The sequence below is a fragment of the Amblyomma americanum genome, chromosome 5 (assembly GCF_052857255.1).
Source record: "Amblyomma americanum isolate KBUSLIRL-KWMA chromosome 5, ASM5285725v1, whole genome shotgun sequence".
Classification (NCBI taxonomy): Eukaryota; Metazoa; Arthropoda; class Arachnida; order Ixodida; family Ixodidae; genus Amblyomma; species Amblyomma americanum.
This window is the reverse complement of record NC_135501.1, coordinates 209,359,394-209,374,727: the sequence shown is the minus strand read 5'-3', so window position 1 is coordinate 209,374,727 and position 15,334 is coordinate 209,359,394. Positions and strand designations below refer to the sequence as shown.

The window sequence follows — 15,334 nt, the reverse complement described above, 5'->3', positions numbered from 1 at the left end:
CGCGCGTGAAAGTTGGCGAGTCCTTTACTTTTTCATGCCCTCCTCTGTCGCCCGCATTTGCGTAATTCTGTTGAGAGACTGCTGCTGGTTACGTTCTTTGAGACGTCGAGAAGCTCCCGCGGCCAGTCAACTGCTCCGGCGGGTGGCATGGCGTCAACTTCAGACTCACACGTATCCTAACTTATGTCACAAACACTTGCTCTTCCCCAACCTCTACTCGGACAAATGTTGCAGCTGCCAAGAACCCCAACCTACACTTCAGCGTTCGAAACCGGGTACTCCGGATCAGTAGCCGAGCGCCATAACCCCTCGGCCACCGCGGCGGGGGCAGCACACGGGCGCCTTTTGCGTCGTTTCGTCTCCATCGAAACGCGGCCGCCGTGGTCGGGTTCGAACCTTAGTACCGCGGATTAGTAGCCGAGCGCCCTAACCCCTCACATGAGAATTACTTGTATTGCAGGTGCCTTTTCTGCCTCCAGGCGTGGCCTGAGGGTGCAAAAAGTGAGCTGTCAATAACCTTTCGCAATAAAATATCTGTATCACTACTCTTTTGAACAGGTTTTCGATCTATCGAAGTTTTCAGTCGGCAAAACAATCATTGGCTAGCTTTCTTAGAATTTCGCTCAGCCTGCACTATTTAACTGCTGCTGTTTGAAGTGCGTCGAAACTGTTAATATGCCTCTTCAAAATGCACGTCGTTCTATAATAGTCTCTGTGCGTGGAAATGAACAATGTTTAAATGTGGGAATGATCGTTTATCACTTTTGAGAATCCTTTTACGCCTCTTAAACGACACTGGAGCGCGGTCCGCCAAGCTACTAGCTTCAACCAGTATAGCTTGTCGACGTTTATTAGCTGCATATAACGACGAGCGCAGAACGCGTGTGAAACTCTATTCTTCATGGTTGTAACAGACCTTTGTGCAATGCGGTCATGACAGCCTTTCCGTTTCCGGCTGACGAGGTTGTTTTCAATTGGAAACGCAGGTGCGCGGAGCAGGGCCGTGTGCCAACTAATATAAAGGGTCTTAGAGAGGAGAGGCGAAGGCAGTAAGGACGTGGATTCACGAACTTTATTTGTTTTCTCGAGCAGCTCTCTCAGTGGACAAACATCGACTGCATAGCACTGTAGAGCGGGCGGAGTAAGCGACTGCGTAGCGTGTAGCGAATGGGTGTCTTTACTGCCAGTTTCACAAGCACGTAGACCGAACGACGACTGGGGCAAGAGACCACAACAGACAGAAAGGCCAACAGCGTGGAACGTGTTTTTGTAGACATATAACGATCAACAAACAAGCCTCCTCAAGAGTTTTCAAGGAACACCTGAAGCAAGTTTTTGGTTTTAACTCATCTTTTGATTCTGCGACCCCTAATTGTGGAGATTTTCATTGAAGCATCAGATCAGTGGTCATGTCTGTCGAGGATCTCACTGCCCTGGTGGACAGTGTGGTGGAGAGCCACGCCGAGGAGCTCTGGAAGCTGAGTCGCTTCCTCTGGGAGCATCCGGAGTTGGCCCTCCAGGAGGCCAAGGCCCACGACGCGCTCTGCGAGTTCCTGGAGCAGCGGGGCTTCGAGGTGCGGAGAAACTACGTATTGGACACCGCGTTCAGGGCGGAGTTCGTCGCTCCGGGGGGAGCCGACGGTGAGACGTACTGCATGGCTTGCTTTTCATTCTTTCAGCTCGAAATAGGTCCGCACACGGCAATATAGCTGGCGCGTCAACGCCGATGTCGGCTCGGAAGATCGTTGTCTACCGGAGCGAATGTAGAGCAGCTCTCTCTCCCGTTTCGGCGTAGCCAAGGAGTCAGCAAACCAAGATACAGAAAACACGGCGCGGGATTATTGGTGCTTGGTGCGACGACGGATTAAACAAGGACGATGTCCGATATCGGTGTCGATATTGAGAGGGGTGAAATCTTTAAAAGAACATGCATGCCTATAGTTCAAATGCTCAGCCTAAACCTTTACTGAACTTCGGATTGCGTAAGGCTTTCGCCAGAAGCGCTTCACGTGCGTCGCCATTGGGTGAGGCAGTAGCTGTGGGTGCGCCTTCTCGGCGAAACGCGATCTCCGACCCCACACGTTGTGGGGTCGTGAATTTTGAAGAGGAATGTATGTGAACGCGTATTCTCCACACAAGTCACCTTGCTGGCTCAGTGGCTATGGCGCTCGGCTGCTGACCCGAAAGACGCGGGTTCGATCCCGGCCGCGGCGGTCGAATTCTGATGGAGGCGAAATTCTAGATACCCGTGTACTGTGCGATGTCAGTGCACGTTACAGAACCCCAGGTGGTCGATATTTTTAGAGCCCTTCACTACGGCGTCTCTCATAACCTGAGTCGCTTTGGGACGTTAAACCCAAACAAAGCCATAAAAAAAGTATTCTCCACTCTCCCGCAGTTGAAGAGTCTAGCGGCCATCCTACCCTGTGTGTGATCGCAAGCGTAACAGCGCGCAAGCCTATCACGGCGGGCCGCGCTCCTGAGAACAACAGAATACGACGAAGTGCTGACACAGAATAACGGCCTGAGGGGCGAGTTAGTGCACGATGAAATGAACGGTGGCGCAACAAGGACACTAACAAGAAAGGAACACCGCATGCGCACACTACCAACTGTCTGTAGTGTGCGCACATGGGGTCCCTTTCTTGTTAGTGTCCTTGTTGCGCCGCCGTTCATTTCATCAAGCGCTGACACAGACCGCATTTATTGCGGCTGAAACAACAAATGTCGGCTAGCGGCAGACGAGGCTAGAGTCAATGATGTCCGACTCGTGTAAGCATAAGGGGCGAATCGATCGGGCTCGGGCTGGGCGACACCGGTGCTCCGATGCCGGACGCTGCATTTCGCTGGCGAAACGCGGAGCCGCGAGCAGTCGTCCGGGCGCTTCAAGCTACTCGAGGCCAAGACCTTTCAAGGCCTTTACTCTTGTGCCGGTGTGCTACTCACAAGTACGTGGCGCTCTCCACGTCGGCACAGGCTCCATTCATTGCTAGCTCGAGTAGATAATGGAAAAATGATGTTTCGAGATGGTTGTGCGGCGAAGCTCAACTCCAGGGGATGACCGCCTGGTGAGTTTCCACATCTCCCGACCTAAAATTTTCCACAGTCCCCGTGATGCGAGGCCCGGTTGGAAACAGCAGGCCAGGAGTCTCAGCAGTCACTCGCAGTGGCATAAATTGTGGGGGGGATGGAGGTCTTGCCCACCCGAGATTCGCCCCGGGACTACTCGGTCGGCATCGAATGATACGAGCAGGACACGCAACACGCGGGAGCGAGGAGGCGTCTTCCTTTCCACAGAATGGCTCAGCAGAGTCTGAATTACAATCTGCCAACAATCAAAGAACATGCCATGACTATGTGTTATTGTATTTAATTTCAAGCCTCCGCTTTTCTGGCATTGAATCAATCTGTGATTGAGACAGAGACATCAAAGGCTAGCCCTGCGCGTTCGGCGATCGGCACCATGCAAACCTCCGAAGCTGTCTTCAGGGTCTGTCTCGTGTTCGGCCCCGGAGAACGTTTTAACAGTGCACAGCACAGGCACTGAAAGGCCTCCCATTTGGCGGCATACATAAAACTACTTCACATAAGCTGGTCATCTTTATTTACAAAAAGGAAATAAGTAAAACACATTGAGCAGTGTCCCCCACCGTCACTTTCAGTTTTTTAAAACTGCTGGTCTAATCAGAAAGTTGCGAATGTTCTTTCAAGAAACAATGTCGGGCCCACGCCTCCTATGAGCCAAAAATGAAGGAACCTGGGGGCTGTGAATGTAGAACGAGAAAGCGATTCTGGTTAAGGGCTCTAGAACTAGCACAACCGCTGAACTGGAATGCTTAGTCGGCACAATGCAAGGTTTATATTCGAGGAAAGCTACAAAACATAACTTTATACTCTGTGCTATATGTCTGCGCAGGTACGTCGGTATATCTGGAAGGTCCAGGCCCTACTCGCTGCCACTTCGGTTCGGGCCCGAACGCAGCCCGCTCTCAATTTCTAATGACCGGCCCGGCCCGATGCTCATTCGGTCGGGTCCGTGCAGGCCCGTTTGCTTTTCATGACGAAACTACGTTCTTGAAAAAGACAGAAAAACAACAAGCTGTAAACAAACATTTGTGTAGCAGCTGAAAAAAAAAAATTGGAGGGGACACTTAAGCTCCGCCATGGGCCAATACCGATACATGGGAAATTGGCCATTCTCCACTTTACATTCATAGATCCCTGGGAGTCCTTATTTACCACTCCTGGCGCAGTGGTGCAGCGGTTAGGCAATGCGCCACTGCACTATGATGGCACGTGCTGCCACCGGTGGGCCTCGTGCGGACTAGGTGGCTCTGGCCGAGTGGTCAATCATTAATTTAACTGTCGCCTGCCACGGCGGGCAGTTTTCTCACTATACGGTGGGCAGATTGTGATGACGCCACAACGTCACTGGACCTAGGTGGTTCCTAGCTTGCTTCTCCGGTGATTTTTCGTACATTTTTTGCTCATGGTCAACGACGCCGGATATTCTGCGACACGAGCTCGCTGTCGCGTTAAAGGTTGCAGGAAGCGCAACCGCGGGATCTTACAAGGTATAAGAGTACCTACTAAAGCAGGGCACAACCATGAAAGTCGGACTATAAAAAAGAGCTTGCACTGTTAGCGTGAAAAGACGAGACAAACACAGAAGCTAACAGGACAGGCGCTGAACTATACCAACAAATTTGCCGAGTGTTGAATTCTTGGCCAAACTTTTGATAGGCTATCGATGGGTGGTTTTTTTATATGAACATTTCCTTGCTTTGTGTGCTGTTAATGGTTTTCTAGTGTCACGTGGGTACTGGCTCGCATTTAAAAACCTGCTCGTCGCTCTCAATAGACTCTTGGTAGTTGGGCGTCTGTGCTGTTAGCTTCTGTGTTCGTCGTCCTCTGTTCGCACTGCTCCCTCCTCTAGCCACACAACAAGCCAAAACTACAACTCTAGTACTGTATGCCACCCTTTTCAGCGGCTCGTGCGGCAACATTTTAGGAGATAAACTTACAAATACAATGGCTTTAGCATAAGCCTAACATGTTCCCCTTATGAGCACACTTGCGTCCTATAGCGCACTATCAGCGCATTGTTGCGGACTTGGGCTTTGATTCAGCAAGCGGGTCATATGAGCAGCCGATGAACAGGTGCTCTTGCTTCGAGGAGCCCGCAGCTTTACACAGATGGCGATGAGATTTTGTACAGCAGTGAGAAATATGGAATCATATAGTTTTCAAATAAGGAGAGAGCACCTCTTCGAGCAGGGCCGGTAGCTTTATAAAGCCCAAACCCTCTTCAGGTCCCAAGAGAGGGATTCGCAACTGCACGGACCACATCCACGTGGGTTACGCAAAGGTTGTTGGAAAACATACGTGTCTTCAATTAGTCAGCTGTTCGTACGTCAGGAACGCAGGCGCAGGTACAGTTCTACCCAAGTGGAAAGCAACCACGGTTGAGCAATGCGGCGCACTGTGCCACATTTAACCGTGCGCATGGTTGATCACTATGCAGGGTTTATAACTGGACGGCAGTGGCCGTTCTCCTAGGTGCGTTTGGGAGCCTTCTCTCGTCGACGGTGCAGTTTGCTCCTCTGCATCGCCTCCAGTCGGCGAGGCTTTGTCGGTACTGTGCCCGCATCTGGGAGCTGTGCGGTCGGCATTGTACAGGAATTTTCCTCGCACAGCAAAGCTGACTGTTCACGTGCACAGTGCACAGAGTGCTTCAGCCGAGAGGAGCGAGTCGGCCGAACTCACACCGAGGCGAGTGCTTTTGCAGACAATTTTAGCGAATTGTGTCGTGTGACGCTGAGCGAATGACTAAACGCGAATGTCACTCGTTAAATATGACTAAATTTGGTCGTGTGACAGGAGTGTCAAAATTCAGGAGCTTGTGCAATTATATTTTGTTGCGTTGAAGTGTAATCTGCGAATTAGTCGCTGCGAAGACACCGCAAAAGACTGCTCATGAGTGTGGTTAGGCTTGCGCAAGGAGCTTTGAAAGGATTAAGATGACTTTAGCACTGTAACTATCGAACAGTGACCTCACTCTTACGCAAAACGTAATTTTGGGATATTTGCTGTACAGATACCGAAGGAAAACCGTCCATATTAAAATGGTGTTCCAAAAGAAATGCATTGAGTTCCTATCCATGTGACTATCAATATCTATTAATACTCGCCAAGTAAACACTGCCAGGCAAGGAGGAAGCCAGATAGTTAGGCGCTCGTGATATTCAGTGCTATTGTATCCCGGCCCACAGACGGACGTGTCACATATAATATTCTTCTCTTAATTTTTCTCTCGATTTTTAAGAATCGGTTTGCGCGGTACAGCGCACTAACATGCACTTAGCCCCAATAGCAACGTTACTAGCCTCATAAAGGGGCACATGCATCTAGTTTAATCACGTAATATTGGCGGTGGCATTTAATGCTGGACACTATGCGAATCGTCATAGTTTACGCGGCTCTGCCGGGCAGAATTTGTTCACTGCTATCATAGGTGTGAAGGATGTCGAGTAGCCTTCAAGTTTAACAACAAACAGTACAAACTCTTACATGCACTATCAGCAACAAGCGAAACGCGAACAATAGAACTGTATTGCCAACACAGACACACCAACGTATTAGCTCTTGGAGAGGAAATACCAGCGAGGTTGATTAACACTTCTAAAGCACAGCCTTCGCGCCTTCGAGCTGAAGTCACCCATTGTCGTTAGAACACCGTATTCTGTCGATCGAGACGAACATCGCTTAGTACCCAGTGTCTGTTTAAGTTCTATAAAAAGCACAGCACACGGGAGCTTCGTTTTTTTTTTTTCATGTCGCCTCCATCGGAATGCGGCCGCCATGGCTGGGATTCTACCCCACAACCTTCGGCTCTGCAGCCAAGCGACATAGCCGCTAAACAGTGCGACGTAAAACTTGACGACAGCCTTGCGCTCATAAAAATTTAGGTAGACGCACGCGCTTCCATTTCCAGTACGTCGAACTCAGTGTCCGTATGAAATCTCACCTGAACCGAAGTGGAGCCCTCGTTATGTCCTAGATTGACAATAAAGCCAGCACAGACAGCTGTTTTTGTAACTGACGACCTATCTTTTTTTGTTGTTGTTAGTTTTGGAAGGGGCTGTTGCTGCCGAACAGTTGGAAAAATACGACAGTGGTTTTTAGAGCTGCTTTTCTCTGCGCGCGCGGATAGGTTGACGCCATTCCAAGTATACCTTGACTGGCTAAATGACACAAGGACAACAGTGTCTAGCGTCAGGTTTGCTCGTCTTCTCTGGTCCTCGTCTGATTTTCAAATGATTGACCAGCTGGCCCAGTTAAGAGCACTGGGGATGAACGTTAACCTGGAGGGTGGGTGCAATTGTCTTTTAGTCATGAATGCTGAAATTATTCCGGTCCGTATTTGCAGCGTGTTGCAAGCATAAAAGAAACAGTAAAAAGTTGTTGAAAATATTTCGATGCTCTGGCTTACTGTGTAAACGACTGATAGTAGTAATAATTGATAACGTATGCCTACTTTATTTTATGACAGTTTTACACAACTATTTTTCATTTTTGGTGGCCGATTTTTAGGGTTATTTTACGGTTACCGCAGTCGTACATGCTTTCAGGGTTTTCCCTTTGCGTCCTGCCTCAAGGGAGATTAGATTAAAGACATACAAGCGTCAATTTTCTGCCATCAACGATGACCGGGGCACTTTTTTTGCCTTGGAGACAGCAAGTCTTGCCAAAAATTTGAAAGAATCTTGCTGAGATATTGAAGATAGAACAATTTTCAAACGATGATTTGTATTTGGCAGCCTTCAGCTCGATGAATATGTATTTAAAGACTTCTAACAACCTTTCTAGCAGTTATGACGCAGCAGAGCACTCAAATCCCGCGAAGTGAGTCCTCTGCAGGAGTAGGCAAGATCCAAAAAAGTTTTGTTTAGTATTTCCTAATGCAGCTTCTGATCGCAGTGTGCAGCCAGTCTGGGAAAGCCTCCCTATTCTTCGTTCCCCTCTCCCGCAGGTCCAGGTGCGTGTTGCTCCCGCCAGCATCTTCAGCCTTCCTCAGAATGCTCGCACGAATGCTGTCCCTCTTTCTAGCGCCGGCAAACGCCATAAGCCGCATTTCGGCTGGGCTTCTTTGAGAAGGGTAAACGGAAGACTATCATGATTTTCTGGCCCGGCTTTCTGTTACTTAAATCTAGAATTTTTCGGTCCTGCATGGCTAAGGCAGTTCCGAAGAAGACAGAAAGAAGACTCATCTTTTGGCGCAACGAAACAGTTTTTTTGCATATGTCATTAACTTGTGCTGCTTATTGAATCTGATCTCGTCTCTTTGCGTTTCCAAGTTGGCTCTCTCCCTTTCGCATCCAGGTCCCACCGTCGCTCTGATGGCAGAGTACGACGCGCTTCCGGACGTGGGCCATGCCTGCGGCCACAACCTGATCGCCGAAGCTTCGCTGGGTGCTGCCATCGCCGCCATGGAAGCTATGAAGACCACCGCGGCAGCCAAGGGCAAGGTTTGGTGAACATCATTATTATCACTGACTGTCGAGGTCATTCCCCTGCGCTGGGAAGTGACCGCTTCGAGTGGTTGTCACCATCCATGGCTACGGCCACAGATCTCTGCTAATTTTAACCCTTTACATTCCAAAGTGTTCTGCCAAAAAGGACCAAAATTACCTATATTTTTACTGCTCTGTTTGATTCTACGATGAACGTCAAGGACCGAAACAGCGAAAAACGGAGTAACGACGGCCGTTAGAGCGCCGTTATAGGGGAGAGCGAACGCAGGCAGCTTTAGACCGCGAACGCTAGGGTGTCCCAGGGCACAGAGCTGGCAGTGAATGGAGTGAATTATGGTTTTTGGCGCGGCTGTGTGACAGCTCTTTACCCTATTTATCATACTCTAATCGTCTTTTACTCCATTTATCATACTTGGAACACCTCATCTCCGTTTGTTATGCTACAAGCGCCTGATACTTAGTCATAACCCACTTGCTGCACCTCGAGCGTCCTTTAATCCTGCTTTAATCCATTTGCCGAAATCTGAAAGTGCACCTAGTAGCGCCACCGCCCTAAAATTTTGCTCTCAGCTCATTATTTATCATTCCAGAGGTGGAGGTTGGTGCGCCGAAGTTATGGGCTCGATATCTCATTTAAAATAACAAAAGCAGCGTTGCCAAAAAGGTATTTCGACTCCTGCCGAGTATAAACAGAAGGCAGGTATAACTAGAGGAGGGTTTCAGTGAGTATATACTGCATTCTTGGGGGCTCGGTAGCGATAAGGCGTACATGGGGCAGGAGAATTTCCGGGCTCTTCATATAGGCATTGGTTCTGCTGTGTACACGGTAGTGGCTAGTGATGGTGATGATCGCAGTGTTTGACGGAACACTGATGATTAGAAGGCAATAAAACTGTATATATTTAAATGTTTGATTGCTTATTAGCGTCCGCAGTCAATATTGTACAATCGATGCTCTGCACTATTCGTTGATTTTGCTATGAAATTAACTTGGTGAGGAAAGATCGTGTTTTTCACCGGATCGCTTCGGTATCCGCCCATAGTTATTCCAGTCAAAACTTGAGTGTAGTTTCCGCATGTTTTTTTTGTTTACGGTATTACTGCGGCTTATGTGTTGCTCTGTCAGCATGGTTCATCAACTGTTTTAACGCGAACGTCTTTCTTGCCCCATTGAGCGAAACCCCATCTGTGTGTGTGTGTTTCGACCGACGTCTGATGGTACCCATAAAAGATGACCTGGCAGGTGGCGGCTAAATGAATGATTGGTCGCGCGAGGTTGATCGGGAAGAGCAAACTGGGGGGCACAAGCCCCACCGGCGGGAGCACCCATCACCACAAGGCAGTGGCGCACCGCTTAACCGCTGCACCACTGAGCCAGTAGTAGTACGAGGACTCCCAAGGATCTGTGAATGTCAAGTAGAAATACCAATTCTGCATATATGTACCCATTAGCTGTCCCGTCATATTCTTAAGGCGGAGCGCAATCGCGGTAGGGCAGCGACTGCCTTCGCGAAGTTAGCGCGCTCATCAGAAGGGGCGCGGCGGCGTAGAGCGGTGCAGATGTAGATTTGCCAGCTGCGTGGCATCGTGTTGCATCGCGCCACAGCGTCGGGGACAGCGTTCACAAAGTGAGCGGGCGGGCTCACGCCTTCTCACACGTAAGCAGTGTTAAGCGTCTCTGCATACTTTTTTATTTTGTCACTTGTCCTACCAGACGACCAGTGTGTAGCAATCGTTTTTATTCTCGCAGCTTGTCGTTCTCGGCACACCAGCGGAAGAGAGTCACGGCGGCAAGGAACTGCTGCTGCAGAAGGGGGCGTTCACAGGCGTCGACGTCGCCGTGATGGTTCACCCAATACACCAGGACTCCCTAAGGGCTGGCTTCAACGCTTCGCAAAAGGTTTGTTGCCGTCCACCGCCTCCACTACAAGAGGACCTTTTCTCTTGCGTTGCTCTTAGCGCATCTTAGTCAAGGCTGACATTGTTTACTGCGACAGTTGAGTGCAGAACTTTACTCGGAGTTTGCCTTGAGGTTTTTTAACTGTAGTATGCCGAGACTCTGTTCCCAGTGGTCAGCCGTGAAGAGCGACCGTGGTCCAGGTCTGCAGTCTTTTGATTAATAATTAATTCTGGCTCCTGAGGTTATGCCATTATGACGTTGCCGTTGATTCAGTCTAGAAGAGACCGAAAAACGAGCAGTTTTATTTACGATTTATAGTTTGCAAAAAGAGGTGTGCATTAGGACCTTCAATATACTTATATCCGTAAAGTAGGTACAGTCATGGTCGATGTGGTTCTCAGATATCGTCGTGAGAGTGCTACGGCAACCGTTATGCGATCAGAAATCGAGGCTCTGTAATTGGTAGTCGTTTACACTGTATTCGCAGATCACCGTGCGGTACCGAGGCAAGGCGGCGCACGCAGGCGCGTGTCCCTGGGAAGGCGTGAACGCCTTGGACGCTGCCGTAGCCTCCTACGTCAATGTGTCCCTCTTCCGACAGCAGATGAAGCCCGCTTGCCGAGTCCATGGTGCGTGCGGTGGCCAGTTGCTGCTTATTAGAGCAAACACGGCCTCGGTACGCTCAGCTAATAAATTTGTCCGCCTCGAGCACCTCAGTTGCAGGAGAGAATGTTGTTCCTGGGCTGGAACGTAACTGAGAGAGTGTAAAGACGTTGCATTCAGGTGAGTGATTGGAATGACTTGCTTCCCAGGAGCGCACCACTTTTCTCTGTGATGCTTTCTAGCGTCCATGACTGCAGTTCCACGAGCGATGAAGTACTGTCGAAGAAGAATGAAGACGACATTTCTTCATTACCTTCCATGATAAAGAGAGGACGTTGCGCAGTCGTACTTATGCCTGGTTCCCAATTCAAAGGCGAAGGAACTTATTTATATAGCAATGGTCAGTCGAAGAGGCTATCGATGCAGTGCACCGTTGGCATCGCTCAACGGCCATCCTCCTTTTTCTACCACGGAATTGAAGCCAGATGTACTGGCGGTGCATTTGCACCCCCGCTGGAGAGGTGGACCATGTTAAAAAGCGGTGTACTTCTCAGAAATCAAAACAATCCTTGTTGGTGATACCCCTACGTTTGTTTGAACTGCTGCAAGTCCCTGCAAGTTAGGAGCCCACTGGTATTTGCGCGTTACTCGTTGCAGGTATCTTTACAGAATCGGGTAAATATTCCAGCGTCATTGCCGACACAAGCGCCATATTGTACCACGTCCGAGGAGAGACGCTGGATGATCTCAGCGAGCTGGTCACCAGGCTCGAGGGATGCTTCTCGGCCGCGGCGCAAGCCACAGGCTGCACCATGACGACGGAGAGAAGCCTGATCTACAAGGACGTCATCCACAACATGGCTCTGACAAAAACTTACAGGAAACACGGGATAGCTTTCGGCAAGTCTTTCCCTTTACGTTTTGCGAAGCATATTTATTCCTTCGATTACAAGCACGGAGTACAGATTCGGGGCAAATTAGGCCTTACTGACATCGTCGTGTCCCTTTCTACTGAGCTCTCACTCCCTACTGTTAAGGAAGCAAATAAAAGTTCTGCGTCTCTTGATCACGACCAAGCAGGTATTATGTGAGTGAGAGCGGAAAATTTAAAGGGCAGAACTAAAAAAAAAACAATATGGTGGCTTACCTTTATGTCAAGAGTAAGTGCAAGCAGTAAATGCATAGCAGGAAAGAAGTAGGACATCTTCAGAATGGCTCGTAGATGGTGTAACCGCACAGCGCGTTGGCCATGTCTTCGCTCGATTCTGTCCTCCGATCTAGGCGGAGCGCGTGGCCTCTGGCTGGTTTTAAGGTGCCTCCGCTGTCAGCCGCTTTTCTGAGCTGGACAGCGCGGTAGCCCTCCTTTGCCGCTTTCGGTGGTTTACGTGCCGACGCGTTAGCCTCTGTGCTGATCGTGGTGGGCAGCAGCTCAGCAGTCCTCGGTCGCTGCTTTCGCTGTTTGACGAGCCGTAGGGCTCTCCCGCTCTTCGTCGGGCTTAGCGACGCAATCGGCCGCCTTCTCGCCCTGGTGTGCGACTACATAAACGTGTCATGGGTCGCATATTGCCGAGCATTCTATCTCTTGATTCAACCGGGTTAACCTGCACGGCCGCCAAGCATTTGGAAGCGCAGAACGAACGAATGAGAAATAAAGACGACGACGTGAGAACGCGTAGCGCCTGGCACTACCAGTTATAGCGCACAGAGCGAGAGGCTGCGTCGATGGCTGAGAGACGGAATAAACTGTATTAGAACAGCTGAAAACCTTACCGGAAAGGCCCTTCATAAAGTCCATAGGCCCAAAGCCCTCTGCCCTTCCGTTCCAGCCTGGCCCGGTCAATCAACTTGTGCTCTTCACCGTCTCGTGTGGCTCCTCTGGCCGTACGAGCCTGTGAATGAAACAGCGCAAGCTGATCGACCGGAGGCCCAGTGGTCTAACGACGTATTCCAATCGGCGATCCGGAGCAAATTTTCTGGCTCCGCAAAACCAGTGAGCGTGTTTCAATGGGCGATCTGGATTCAGATTCCGAGTTCTCATTGGACTGCGACGGATATCGTCACGGATACGGAAAGCTGCAGGGGATACTCGGTTGGAATACGCCACGAGGCATCAGTAAACGAAGCTGCTATATTCGCGCCAGGGCTGGTTCGAATACCGTTCAAGGGTATAGGGTGGGAATTATTTTTCTAATGGCTATCACTCTGGCGTAAAGTTAAAAAAAATTTGGGGTAAGTTCGGCTTCATATTGGATCCAGTTTCCGGACGATATTTCGCCTGAATTTGCAGGGAATGGAAACTAAAAGCATTTCACTCGTATTACCGCCTGGAACGGTATGATTTTAAAGGAACCACACAGCATCAAGTAACACTTGGTCAAGAGAATTCTTATTCTGAACTTAGTGGCTGAATAGCGGAGGACACAATACGACTGTGCCGGAACCTGCCTGCATTGTGTGTCTGAGAGGGCTCTGATCGAACGGCTTTATGACTGCACTGCTTATTTCTGAAAGCGCACAAACTTCCATGAGTGAAAGTCGCGCCGCATGTAGCCTTTCTGAGTGTAATTTTGGTTTTTGGGAAAGAAACTTTATTTTGCGGCTGTATGGGGAATCTGATACTGTGTGTCACGCATGATTGACTAGGTGATTCGCTACACTGCAGCCGCAGTGTAATTAACACAGTGTGTGACATACCCTTGTTTCATAGGCGATTGAATTTGGAATGTTAACCGCGCTGCGACACGTCTGTTGACGGTCGGCAGCTCGATATTGTTACGTGACGGCAAGCCGATGAAGGGAACGACACGACGGATGGTGATGGCATGATTTAATGGCTGCGGGCCCAGTGCTCTGCATGCCCGCACCACATCCCGCTTCGTGTTCTCAAAATCCGTGGCAGTATAGATAAGGAGATCGAGGCTGCCAAATACAGTGTTTGGGTTGGTCAATATAATAAATATTATCCGACTCATGCTAACATAACCGCTCTTGAACATTTTTTCCTTCGATGCATGGCCTCGGTATTCGTAGCTGTAAATTGTAGCTGGATCAGGTTACTTTATTAGACTGACCTCCAACCGTGCCTGCGCGCCATTACCTTGAAGGATGAATGAACAGGAAATCGGAGTCATCAGTGTCGCCGACGCTTTAAGCAGCTCGAAGCCCTTTACGGTGCGCGAAGCGCACGAACTTCGCATCACGTTGCAGCCCTTTGAATGCTCGCGCCATCCTGAGGATGAAAAGCCAGTTTGTTCTGTGCATTTGTCGCGTGGTTTCATTGCGCTTCAACTTTTAGTTCATTTTCAGCTAATCAGTAATTGAATGCCATTTAAGCACGTGCAAGGACACTTAAATGTGGTTCGTACTTAACCTTTAGTTCTTTCGCTGCCACAGCAAAAAAAAGAAAATGGCTTTGAGGAGAGAAAAGCCGCGCTTGTGTCACTTCTTGCTGGACAGCCGAATCAGTCGTGAGGGAAGGGAGTGCAAGAAGGAGAGAGAAAGAGGCTCCGTGGTGGAGGGCTCCGGGTACACTCCGGTCGCCCGAGGTGCCTCAACCTGCACTGATGTCGCCCCGCAGCGAAAGGAAGAGCAAGGAAGCTTGCAGTTCGTGTCATCAGGTGCGACGTCCGCATGCGCCCCCATTGGTGCCACGTTTGCAGTGTTTGCAGTGACGTTAGCTTGTTCGCTCGGGCTGTTGGAGATTTGAGAGAGATAGAACGCAGATAAAGAATGACAGGCAGTACGTTAACCACATGTTTTCCCCTCGCTACATTGAATGAGGGGCGATAACGGGGTGATATAAAGGGAAGAACGAAGGAAGAGACAACGCGCAACGTGAAGTGGTATCTCTGTGCCGTGTTGACTACAGGAGCAGCAGTGGGCTGTCTTTGCGCGCCGTGGAACATTGAGGCTCCAAGAAAAATTCGATGTCAGCTGCAGCATATTCAGGCACATTGATTTCAACGCAGGCGTCGAGTTCACCGACGACGACCTGTCGTTCATAGAACCCTGCGGAGCGTCTACGGACGCCGGCAACGTGTCGTACGAGGTGCCCACCATCCACCCCATGTACCGCATCCTAGCCAGCGGCAAGAACCACACGCCGGCGTTCGCCCAGGCTTCCAACTCGTCCGAGGCACAGCCGCCGACGCTGCGCGTGGCGAAGATGCTGGCGCTCACGGCACTCGACCTGTTCACCGACCCGGCGCTGGTGTTCCAAGCGAAGGCGGAGCTTGCCGACTGGAAGAAGGCACGCAGCCGTGAAGGTGAGGACAGTGATGATTCACCCGTCATGGTG

General features: G+C 49.9%; 1 protein-coding gene across 2 annotated transcripts in view; it reads left to right on the top strand.

Annotated features, from left to right (window-relative positions):
* The first annotated feature begins 801 nt into the window (after nucleotides 1–801).
* LOC144133559 (xaa-Arg dipeptidase-like) overlaps nucleotides 802–15,334 on the top strand; it is a 36,888-nt gene continuing 22,355 nt past the window's right edge. Inside the window, exons 1-6 of one of the 2 annotated variants that reach the window (XM_077666733.1) lie at nucleotides 802–1,641; nucleotides 8,383–8,528; nucleotides 10,285–10,434; nucleotides 10,922–11,063; nucleotides 11,695–11,937; nucleotides 15,006–15,302. In XM_077666733.1, the coding sequence (XP_077522859.1) occupies nucleotides 1,410–1,641; nucleotides 8,383–8,528; nucleotides 10,285–10,434; nucleotides 10,922–11,063; nucleotides 11,695–11,937; nucleotides 15,006–15,302 (1,210 nt within the window). In that variant the 5' untranslated portion in view covers nucleotides 802–1,409. The remainder of the gene's footprint in view (nucleotides 1,642–8,382; nucleotides 8,529–10,284; nucleotides 10,435–10,921; nucleotides 11,064–11,694; nucleotides 11,938–15,005; nucleotides 15,303–15,334) is intronic. The other variant, XM_077666735.1, reaches the window with a different exon arrangement.